The sequence below is a fragment of the Dreissena polymorpha genome, chromosome 8 (genome assembly GCF_020536995.1).
Source record: "Dreissena polymorpha isolate Duluth1 chromosome 8, UMN_Dpol_1.0, whole genome shotgun sequence".
Taxonomy (NCBI): Eukaryota; Metazoa; Mollusca; class Bivalvia; order Myida; family Dreissenidae; genus Dreissena; species Dreissena polymorpha.
The window spans coordinates 94,446,136-94,459,261 of NC_068362.1; the positions used below are offsets into that span (position 1 = coordinate 94,446,136).

Genomic DNA, 13,126 nt, shown 5'->3' on the forward strand with positions numbered 1-13,126 from the left:
AGACCTCCGAGTCGCAAAGCGGAAACCATGTCCACTACTCGATCCGCAGCCACCTAGGTACTTCCATCTTCTAGGTACTAAATAAGCACACACTTATAAAATATTAGATCTAAAAGCTTGGCAGATGTAAAACGCTTCAACCAGCAAAAATAAGATTTAATTGTTTGGATACATTATTTTTGTATGGAAAAAATTATAATGTTGTGTACACCATAATGTCCACATTTTTATAACAACACGTGAAGCTTTTGCCCGCAAATAATGTAGCATCCTTTATCATATTATGCATTAACGACGATGTACATATGTATACGTCTTAATAAACTGTTTGTTCTGTTCGTTAAAAAACTGCACCACCTCGGAAATATCATTGCTGTTTCATCCATGCGTCTCCAAATCGAAGTGGCTCCAGTGATAAACTGCCGTTATTTGGCTCCAATCAATGACGGAATTTAGTAAATCCATCAAACGGAAGTCGTTCAGCCGCCAGCGCGTATTTTGAAATTGTGGGTTTGACATTTAAAACAATTGGAACTCAAGGTACGTTTATATTGTTTTGAGCCACATTTATTTTTATTTAAAATTGTTTAATCTAATGTATTTTAAAATAAAATACATCATATAAGAAGTTTGCTTACACGACCAGCATTATGCCTTTGCGAAAATGTCGGTGTCATCCAAATTCGCGACTGTAAACTAACTGAAAGTGAATGACAGCGAACAGGTTTTATATAATAGTATAGACCTGTTCGCCTAAGCTAGCCTCACGCAGAAAATCTTTGAATTTTAAGAAGAAAATCGATGTTATACAGGTACCAGTGGTTTTACTGGGTCAAAAATTAAAAGTTGTCGCCACAAAGTGAAATATTTCGTTGCTTTAACTTGAAGCACGGAGTGTATATTGACAGGAGATGAATCGAGTATTTGACCCTTACTGTAGTAAATTCAATCTTATGCAAAAACTATTCATCCGATTTTATTGGTTTATACGTTATCTTGTTGCTTATTAATTCCTCTTTCAAAAAAATATAACTTTTAGTATATTCCCGTTGTTATTAATGGATTTATAGCGAGTTAAACACAAGAAATACACATTTTATGTTTTACCACCGCGCGTTTTAACGTGTTGTGGCTATCGATCTTTTACGATTAGCGTACAGCGAAGCGCCGAGGTTATACATTTTGATGTACCCACTCACGTATTTTGTTAAATTATAGTTTCATTTCTCGGCCGATTTTGACAAATTATATATCATTAGAAAGCTTACAGTACGTAGTAAACAGATATATCAATATATATTAAGTTTTTCTTCTGATTTCGACAGCCCGGCGAGTTATAACTTTAACTTTTGCAGATATCATACCGTTTTGGAGTTTTAGAATCTAGATTTATGGTTGACATGTTCGTACTTAATACCAATTTGTAGCGTTTATATTTGGAGTTCAGTTTTAAAAATTACATCTTGCTTAGGAGAATAGAATTCTGTATACGATAGAAAAAAAATTTGTTTAAAAACGAAAGTAATTAAGGAATGAAGGCGGGAAAATGTAGCGCGCGTTCCTAACGCACTGAACTGATGCTACGGTCTTGGCGATTATGCTTTTGTTTAGAAACCGGCCATTGAATTTCTTTTGCCATCTTATTATATTTTTTATGGAATATATTGTAGTATTTTGTTCACGAAACATATCAATAAAGCTTATTATAAATGAATCTTAATAAATTAACTATTCCAGCTCTTGTTTATAACACAGAAAGGGTGTAAAATTTATGATGAAACAGCGTATATAGCGGACCCTCTCGATATTATTCGGCTTTGCATGCATACTTGAAATAAAATGGGTGTCAAAAACATTCATCGTTTGCTGTTTATTATCAACAAGGTAATTATGTATAATTATTTGAAATGTTATTTACCTTAAATTATCAATTTATTAAAGATTCTTGAAAATCACAGTCCGTGTTACGCGGGTCATTTCGTATTTTGACATCAGGGCATCATGTCCAACTATTGAAAATCAGATTTTTTTTCACCGGGACGATGACGGCTTGGATTTAGACAGGCAGACAGATAGTTTATTCAGACTTAAACAACAGTACATCGTCTTCAACTCAAATATATAAATTATTTTTAGACGAATTGTTAGGTGATTACACATATAGCAGTGATGATTCTGAGAATATTGCCATGTTTTTTATCTGTGTAATCTAGAGTCCATGGTTTGAGCATTTTTATCGCGGTGTTCAAAAAAAGATATCTCAATAATCTTGTTTATTGATAGATCTGTGGTTTTATTGCCCCTGTGTTCAGCACAAACCAATTATCTCGTTATGATCAGAAACTGTGCTGACCAATACTAAATAACACTATGGTGTCATACGCCACAGCAGGGACCTATACTTGTATATTGGTCCCTAACCACAGGTGGCAATGTCTGGTCAGATTACACTTTTTATGATACCTCCATGTCTTCTCGTGGTATTAGTGGTCATTTCTTGGAGTAATGTAACGCCAAATACTCAATTTTGCGTTTATAAGATATGTAGCGTATTGAAAACATTTATAGTCATCTGCCCATACAGATTGCCATAAACGAAATACTGTATAGATGTCAGCCAGCTAAATCACAATAATTATAAGTGCTAAATACCTATACATGTACATTTTAAACATTAAAAAAATCTAATACTTAACATTTAACGTATTTAGCGGGTACCGGTAAAAAAAACTCCGTCATTTCGTAGTCCTATAAAGAGGGGGATGGTAGTGTACGGAACAACATAATTAAAAACAGCAATCTCATTTGACCACAACGGGGTTAAATAATCTTTCCGAAAAATACAAATAATACAGAGTTTTAATTTAGAATTCTATATATTTATAACTCTGTTAACTTATAAAGATATTTCTATATACATGCATAGACAGTTGACCGTGATTTTCAAGAATCTTTAAATAATTTTAATTAATTGATAATTTATGGTTAATAACCTTTCATATAATTTTACATAATTACCTTTTTGATAATAAACAACAAACGATGAATGTTTTGACACCCATCATATTTGAAGTATGCAAAGCCGAAAAATATCAAGAGGGTCCGCTATACATTTGTATACGCTGTTTCATCATAAAATTAACACCCTTTCTGTGTTATAATCAAGAGCTGAAATCGTAAATTTATTAAGCTTCATTAATACTTAGCTTTATGGATATGTCTCTAGAACAAAATATTTCAATATATTCCATAAAAAATATAATAATCGTGGCAAAGGAAATTCAATGGCCGGTATCTAAACAAAAGCATAATCGCCATCAGCTCGGTTCGTTAGGACCGCGCGCTACTTATTTCCGCCTTCATTCCTTACTTGCTTTCATTTTTAAACCAATTTTTTTTCTATCATATATAGAATTCTATTCTCCTAAGCAAGATGTTATTTTTAAAACTGAACTCCAAATATAAACGCTACAAATCGGTATAAAGTACGAACATGTCAACCGTAAATCTAGATTCTGAAACTCCAAAACGGTATGATATTTGCAAAAGTTAAAGTTATAACTCGCCGAGCTGCCAAAATCAAAAGAAAAACTTAATATATATTTCTGTATCTGAAAACTACATTACGTAAGCTTTCTAATGATATATAATTTGTCAAAATCGGCCTAGAAATGAAACTATAATTTAACAAAATACGTGAGTGGGTACATCAAATGTATAACATCGGCGCTTCGATAAAAGATCGACAGATACGACACGGTCATGTGACTTAGACACAACAAGATATTTGGCGTAACGGTCCCGTTTCATATCCGTGTAATCTAGAGTCCGTGCTTGAAGCAAGTTAGAGTGAATCTTCGTTAATAGTAATAATATGATAATAGGTGCTAACTTATTTACAATTGAAAGCTTATTTGATAACCATGTATCTTAATAAAAAAATTGGACATTTTTTTGTACAAACAGGTATGTGATTTATTTGCGGATTTTCAGGGATCGGATTGTCTGGTGTTAGTTTCAAAAATGAAAACTATTGAACGAATAAACGAATCTCACAAAATCTCGGAGATTGGAAAATGATTGAAAAAAGTATTTAAATGGTAAAGGGAAAAAACAACAGTGAATATAAATCAGAAAGCAATACCACTTTCTGAATGGGTACATAAGAATTAAAGATTGACTGTCTTGGTAAGGCTGAAGTCATATTGATAATTCCATGTAAAAAAAATCTTGAACAACGGATCTCGTGGTAAGTTGTAGTTAGTTCAAAACTGTAACATCGTTGACCTTATTATCTGCACGCTTTTCAGACAAAGCGTGGGGATTATGTGGTTATCTCCACCGTCAGAGATTTTCACTAATTTTACTAACAACATTTGGCGTGGGGATACGCCCCAGCCTCTGCTGCGCCATTTCTAGTTTAGAATTAAAAGACATTTAGCTCAAACGAAAGATTGCTGTCATGGTTCACAGGAAATCCGAACACACATTGATTTTGATGATTTTGATGAAGTTAAAAATCATGAGCCAGGGTTTTTTCAGCACTGTCTGCGCCTTCGGAAAACGGAGGCATCCCAATGCAAACAGACCTGATCCCAAACCGAAATAATAACAAAAATTGCCAATTTCAAAAAAAAAATTTATAGTAAAATTGCGACCCTATCAAATTTATTTCCGAGTCTGTGACGCATTAATATTGTTTAACATGTTTATTATATTAAACAAACCAGATATTTAAGTAGATAAAATAGTATAAATAATCTAATAAAACACTGCCGTTATTTACGATATATGCGTTTAGGAATTTTGTAAACACGGGCGTCCGCCATAATAATTTCGGCACATCGGAACTCAACTTGCGTAAAACACTTGCTCAATTAACCGTAAACTCCACCTCCGTTCTCTGCAAAAGATTCGAAGGCGGAGCTATGCACGTGCTATTATTTAATTGGACGATTACCAATGAGGAACAAACACACGATTAGTTCGGCATGTTGATTGCTAGACAAAGGAAGCCAATTTTGTCGGCGAGAAATTTGTCGCATTATTGCTTCAGAAAAGAAGCGGCTATCCTTTGATGACGTCAAACTGTCAATTCACACCAGGGTTTTTTTTCCACTTTTTGGGAAGATAGCCCATGGCTTTGGAATTGGGAATTTTATCAGCATTTTCATGAAATTGGGAAAATAAATTCATTAGCCTTTTTTCCACACGAAAAGTCCACTGATTAGGGAAATACTAAATTTGATATAACTCTTTACAATCATTCAAATTAAAAGAAAAAAATCATATAGTACTTTGTTAGATGTAATTGAATTACAATTGAGATAAAATACACATAAGACTTCTTTCTAAAAAAAAAAAAAAAAAAAAAAAAAAAAAAATTTTTTTTTTTATTTTTTTTTTGGGAAATTGGGAATTTTTTGCCACATTTTGGGAAAAAAGTATACTTTTTGGGATTGGGAACATAGCCGAATTTCGGCTATAAAATCGGGCCAAAAAAAACCCTGCACACGGAGTGCAAATTTTCCGAAGACTTTAACCAACTCTTTGTTTACAATTCAATTAAAAAACAAACACTTGCTAACATTAAACATTGGATTAAATCAACGAGTTTGCATGACAATAACAACTTAAACAAACATTACCGCAACAACGCGGGAATTGATCTACCTAGACTTTTTTTCGACACATTTAAATCACTCTTTCATAGCCGCGTCATGCGAAAATGGGGTTTATGCGTTAAGGCCAGTATCTTAAAGTATTATAAATCGATATGTGTTCGTGTGTCGTATGAACGAATCTGCACTAAAACTAAATTTACACCTAAAAAACATAGAATATTAGGGCTGTCACGATACGCCGCGAGCGTACCGTGGTATATCGTGGTACGGCAACACTGCATTGCGGTACGTACCGCGATATACACTGTAACTCCAATATAGTGCGGTCCGTTATAACGCTGTGTCCAATATAACGCAGGGGGTGCTTGGATCCCGTTTTTTCTCCAACCTTACATTTCTGAATCAAATCCATGTTATTCAACTACTTGTATTTTCAGAAAATTCAAAGAAGCCGGCGATCACAGCTTGATTGCTTTATCCGTTCGTTTAACTGATTTTAATCGATTAGAGGTTAAACGACACTCGACAGCTAATTGGAGTTAATCTGTTGTGTAATGTCAATAAAGGTGTTTAAACTCGCGAGTCCGTGTATATTACATGTATTCCCTATCAGAGCGGTTCCGTGCGCTAATTTCAATAAGGTAAGTGCAAGCGTAATAATTATCAAATTAAAGTTATTTAAAACGATTACCTGTTTATGTTTTATATTTATCGTGTATTTTATTTCATTGTATAAACTATGGCTGTGTAAGTGTGTTATCGTTTATTATATGCTATATAAGCTTGATACATAAAAAGATCTTTGTGTATGTTTAATGTTTCAGTACGTATACGAAAAGTAAATTAAAAAATCCTGACGATTTATTTACATGCTAACGCAGTGTAATTGTTAACAGAGATTCACTTAAAATTTTGCCCGTTATCAGAAAGTCCACGGAAAGCGCGTTTTTTACATGCTGCGTATGACGCAATAAAACATTACTTTGTACATGTATCGTATTGCCTTCAATCTAAATTTAAATTCGCTCGTCCCATAATGCACTGTACTATTTTTCTGAAAAATGGCGTAGGCATATGAATTTGTTTACGAAATACGTAAACATATTTCTTGTAATAAATGTTTAACATTATTTTTTCGTAATTGATGTTGTAATTATATTGGATTATCAGACAAATGTGCACATAAGAAAAGCGTTATATATACTGTTATCGTTCGATTCGATTTATATGCATGTATTTGCGGATTACAACACAGCATGACAATATAAATAAATAAGCTCAAAACTTATAACACTGTCCGTTTATAACGCTGTTGCGTGGCTTGGACCCTGTCATTGGCGTTATATTGGAGTTACAGTGTATTACAGAATATGTATCTGTGAAGAAAACAGCAGAATGACAAGTTTCACAAACTTTATTAAGCTCAATAATCAGAAAACACTGGTATCATAGTATGACTAGAAACTGTAAAAGAAACTGTAATAAACTTGACTTGAGAAGTAGTTATTGTTATTGTTATTCGCGTCTTTTTCTAAAATGTCCGCCATGTTGTTTACAATAGCTGTGACTACGATCTGTGTAAATGGAACGCTTCAAGGGCATGTTTAAAATGCGGATTCAGCAGGCCCAGTATTGAAAATCCGTAGCGTTCTGACTCTTCCTCGACTTATTCAGAATCTTAAGATAACATGATTCGGAAGTGCCATGCTTTAAACGATCGATATACTAAAGAAAGAAAATAAGAAATAAAATAAACATCTTTTGGATAATAATGAACTTATTTGCAAAGGAAATCTTTCCCTAATTCCAAAAAAAGTACGGACCCATACATCGCCGTATTTTAAACGTGAAAGTTAAACACCTACCAGTGGAAGCGCTTGCTTGACCTGGATATAAATGGATTATTAATTTAGCCCTTTTGAATCGCTTCTACAGTTTTCGAAACGATATCTATATCAAAATAATTATGTAATGTATTTATATCTGTGCTTATATAATAAATTTAAAAAAACGGTGCGGCAACGCCGTACCGCAGTGCGATTTTTTTCAAGACATGCACCGCGATATACCGATATACCGGTGAATCGTGACAGCCCTATAGAATATACTGTTATATGCTCATAATATCACTTCAAGCGTTTCGGCCAGCGTATCTTAAAGTATTATTTTCGATATATGCACATAATGTCACTTTAAGCGAAACAAAACAGTATAGTAAAATAAACTCACATGCAGCATGTCTTCCATGACAGGGGTTTTTATCTGATTTTGGGGAAAGGGCCTGGCCTTTTTTGAGGGGAAAAAAATCGCGCGAAACGTTGAATTTTGGGGAAAAAAATTGTGCGAAAAGCTGGATTTTGGGGAAAATAAGCAAAGTCTAAAATAATCAATTTAACATATTTTACTGTTTTTAAAACAAATTCAAGGCAACAGATAATTTAATTATGCAAGATTTTTCTAGTTTATACAGCGGATCAGGTTAACTTATATATTTAAAGTTAAAAAAAAAAAAAAAAAAAAAAAAATTTTTAAGGGGAAAATGAAATCTAGGGGAAAATTTACCAGCTGAGGGGAAAAAAAAACGAGGGGAAAGGGCCGATTTTCGGCGGGTCCCCAGGGGTGGCGAAATCAAATGTCCGAGTTGCCCGAGTCGTACATTTGCTTGTCTGGGCAACTGATTTTTATACGCCCGTCTATGACGGGACGTATTATGGTATACCCCGCGTCCGTCTGTCCGTCCGTCCGTCCGTCTGTTAATGTCGTACGCTACGTCAAATATCCTTTGACAGATTTTCTTCAAATTTTAACACAATCTTAATATTGATAAACCCTGATCCCCTTTCGTTTTTGACGGAATTCTGAATTGTCGTTCCAGAGTTATGGGACTTTGTTCGTCAAAATTTCGTGATTTCATTGAATGTCCTACTGTAGCTCAAATATCCTTCGATGGATTTTTTTCAAATTTCAACACAATCTTAATATTGATAAACCCTGATCCCCTTTCGTTTTTGACGGAATTCTGAATTGTCGTTCCAGAGTTATGGGACTTTGTTCGTCAAAATTTCGTGATTTCATTGAATGTCCTACTGTAGCTCAAATATCCTTCGATGGATTTTTTTCAAATTTCAACACAATCTTAATATTGATAAACCCTGATCCCCTTTCGTTTTTGACGGAATTCTGAATTGTCGTTCCAGAGTTATGGGACTTTGTTCGTCAAAATTTCGTGATTTCATTGAATGTCCTACTGTACCTCAAATATCCTTCGATGGATTTTTTTTTTTTTTTTTTTAGTATCCCTGAAAAATTGAACAAGGTGAGCTTTTTTCTATTCCGATTGTACACTACCACTTACCCATCTACATTTCTCTTTTATTATTGGTCAAAATATCTATAACAGGTTTACTTCAACTCCATATCCTCTAAAGAAATGCATACATATACTCAAAAAAAGATATGGTATGAATGTCAAGGAGACGGCGCTCCATGCTCATGTACTTATAAAATAAACCATGTATTCAAATACAAATAAACTGAAGTAAAAAAATGATTCAAAGGGTTATTTATTACCTTACTACTTCATTGGCGAACGACGGGCGTATCATGCGCTCATGGCGCAGCTGTTTATTTTCAATTAAGTTGTCCGTGGACAACAAGTTTTTTAAAAGTCGGGTCTAGGTATACAAAAAAATACATTGTATTAAAGCCGTAATTAAGTTTTACAATACCGATTGTTGACATGCGATTACATTGTCAGTGCTATTTGCGGAGCAATCAAGCTAAAATACGGGCACTCTCCTGCGCAGTGATCTTCCTTATTCTATAAGAGACCAGGAGCATGCCGCATTTTAAACATTCGGCCCGACTGTTAGACAGTGTACAGACTGGTTTTTTTATTTTTACAATCAGACGGAAATAAAAAGTATCAAAGTTAGTGTTTTTCCCAGGAGGGCAAAGGGGCATGGCGCATCACTTACAAAAAGGGCATTTTAGCGCGCAGTTTAGGCAAAAAAGGGCAAAAACGTTCCTTTAATACCTGAATTACGGGGAAACATGTAATCGCATCAGAAGCAGTTGTGGAAAAAATAACATATAAACAAGCACATTTAATGGTATAAGATGTATTTAACTTACTATGATTTATATTAATATATTTACCTTGCAATGTACATTTAAGTTCCATGCTGTTTCAATAAACTGTTCAGCAGGAGAAACATAATAAAGCAATATATGCATATGAATCTGATTATACACAGATCCACTAATATATAAATGAAACCATGTTTGTCTTATTCCATTTTCTAACAATAATCTCGACAGATGTTTAAAATAACATTGCGAGTAAATTGATGGCTAACAATATGCAAACACTCGTTTCCGTGACATACATCCACCGAGTAGATTACAAATAAATAAATATTGTTGTTGCTATATAAAACATTTTTATGCATCGTTGATTATCACAGACATTTCATAAATTCCTTCTCTTTTTTTTAAATGTATAATCTCCATCGTTAATCCGATCGTTTACGACGCTATTTGCCATTTTTGCCGAGTCACAATTTAATTCTGTATAGTCCGCCATGTTGATAAAATGTCAAATGATGTAAGCGACAGGTGTGCATAGCAACGTTAAATCGTATACGCGATTCGCGTTTTGTTAAATTAGTATACGTCTCAGCAATTATTTCAATAATTAGATCTAATTATCTTAAAGACGAAAACGATAAAGAATAAATTTGTTTGTGATTTTAAATGTAATTATGCGCAAAAATATATGTTTTGATATAACTGAATAATGCATGCAATGCTCAATTGCCACGAGAATAACCCTGAGTTTTTCCTCAAAAGTCTCCGAAGTAGCTAATACATTGCCGAGCAAAAAGTATGCTTGGTATAACAGCCTCCGGCATTTTTGATCCTGACACGGGGTTATTAACGCATGCCTAATTCACAGCTTTGGAGCAGTCAGTAAGACCTACCTATAAATCGAGCACTGTTATAGATTAAATCGATTAGACGTTGACGTCTCTCGAGTAAATCAAGCACAGTCGGAGCGTCACAGACAATCAAGGAAGCTGATTTTGCGGACCAAGTAAGATCGTAAAGATGTTATCTTTAAGGACGCGTGGCGAAATTTGCCTTTGAAAAAAAGGGCGCGTGGCGAAATTTGCCTTTGAAAAGGGCAGCGTGGCGATCCGGGAGGGCGGCATGGCTTTACGCCTCGCTAAAATGGCCTGGGAAAAACACTAAAAGTAAGATAATCAAAACACGGTCTACCTTGTTATTTAAGACAACTTTAATGGTAAAAATGGAACATTTAGTTTTTTTAAATCTTCAACAACGGAGCAGAAATCCGAAGCTTTGAGCAGTCCACCTCCCAAACAAACTAAGAAAGATTATGATAAAAAATATGATCTAAGTAAACGCACCAGAACTTTTCAAGAAACTTGGCTCACAGATTTTCAATGGTTACCAGTTGATGATAATCAAATTGCTAACAGTAGCGGCGCAGAGCCTCAGTCTGATGAGGTCGACATATTGGACTAGTTTAATTTGTTAAGATTACGATGTACTTATGTTCAACACATGTTTTAATAACACTAGCTTTGCAAGATTAAAAGTTTTAGAAAGTCTTTATATTGTTTGTAATATACTGCTATTATGAATGTACAATTGAAATACAGCTATAAACAAAACTAGCAAATCATACTCATTTTGGTATATTCCACATTGTTTTACATTTATCAATAAATGCGTTTATAATTTATATAAACATTAACGGACAAGTGTAGTTCAGCAACGGACAAGTTAAATTTCCTAAATGGTTGTCCGTGGACAAGTATAGTTTTTTGAGATTTCGCCACCCCTGGTCCCAAAGAAGGAAAAAAAAACCTGCATGATTTGTGGTTTTTGCAGGAATCTCATGACCCTTAGCATACTGATTGTCAAATTTTGCATCTCGACACAACTTACAGTGCCAAAGTTCCTCACTATCTTTAACATACCAGTCAAAAGATGCCTGATTTAGTGATTTAGAAAAACTCCTTTTAGGTGTGTCACAAAAATTAGATTCAGAGTCAATCTCAAACAATTTACGTTTCATCGAACTTGGTTTGGGCGAATCGCCCTGTAACCAACTCGTTAGAGACATTTCAGATTTCAATTTTGTGTTAACAGTCCGAGTTCTCGATTCAGAATGATCATGACAAAGATAATGAGTATAAAGATTCGTCATAATTGGGGACATACGTTAATTGTTCGCACTTTTCGTCAGCATCAACTCATCTTTTCTGGTCCTGGACCATTTTAAGCCATCTACTACTCGCGAAAAGCAAGTTTTCACGGTTTGAAAAACGGACAATACGGGCGAGGAGCATAAAATATACATACCTGTCTACCAAGAACAGATACCAATTAATACATAGAGACTGACATTCTTTTAATCCACATTGTTTTGGGGACATTGAATGCGATAATTGTCATCAATTAACAAAGTGTCTCGCCCGGTGTAGGCATGTTTTCTATTAGCCGAAATGGAGTTTGTAACCCACGCTCTGATTAGTCTGGAGAGAACCCTGCCAAATACCTGTATGAGGAGCGCTGTGAATGGTTGCTTATCAATTTTCAATAGGTAATTTACTACGCCAGGGGACGGAGTTTCGTCGATTCGGTCAGTTGATTGACGGCGGCGTGTATTTGGTAATAAAAAGAAGCAACTTTGATAGCGCTGTGGATATGATAATTGCCAGATTTATGGGCAAAGTGGTTATCGCCGGTGCTTTTGATCAGGGCGATTACAGGGAATCCGCCGCGATATAATCGCCCGAGTCGCCCAGTTGCGTGAGCCCTGACTAATATGGTTGAGCGAGGATTCAGCACCATGAACCTGCTGTGCTCCCTCCCCATTTCATAGCACATTGATTCACACAAACCAAACTTACTAATCAGATGCTTACCTGCATTTAAGGTAAAAATAACAAATTAAAACAACTTTATTTGTTAAACCTCTGACTTATTTAAGCATGATAAATTTCCAATGTTTTCCCAAAATGATTGTTTCATCAAAGCAAAAATTCCCAAAATGAACAATTTTGTCGATAGAAAAATTCCCAATTAGGTCAGACTACTTTTCCCAAAATAGGCAGAAAACCCCTGTGAGCTCTGACGGGGATTGGTCCCGTGACCTCCAGAAAGGTAGTCAGACACTCTAGTCTAACCGCATTGCTAAAGAGCTAGCACAACAGCACGGCTGTTGGAAGTGACCATAAATCACTACACTGTTCCCCCTCTTAATATTTCAAGGCCCAGACATGCCTGCTACAGCTTGTCTTGCATCGGCATGGCGCACCCAGAAACCATTAAACAGCTCACACCCACTTTCCGAATTGTTTTCCTTGTCGCCATAAAAATGAAGAATCCTGAGCCACGACGGGGCATTTAATCCGCTACCTCCAGAGTGGTAGTCAGGGGAGGGCCAAGAGGGCGACTTGGGCGAAATT

The 13,126-nt window shown here is 35.2% G+C and overlaps 1 protein-coding gene across 2 annotated transcripts in view; it reads left to right on the plus strand.

Moving 5' to 3' along the window:
- The first annotated feature begins 459 nt into the window (after positions 1-459).
- Positions 460-13,126, plus strand: part of LOC127842811 (titin homolog) — a 112,233-nt gene continuing 99,566 nt past the window's right edge. Inside the window, exon 1 of one of the 2 annotated variants that reach the window (XM_052372558.1) lies at positions 460-540. Coding sequence is in view for 1 of the 2 variants with exons in the window: in XM_052372557.1 (XP_052228517.1) it covers positions 802-812 (11 nt within the window). In the remaining variant the exon portion in view is untranslated. Of the gene's footprint in view, positions 541-786; positions 813-13,126 lie in introns of those variants that run through there. The other variant, XM_052372557.1, reaches the window with a different exon arrangement.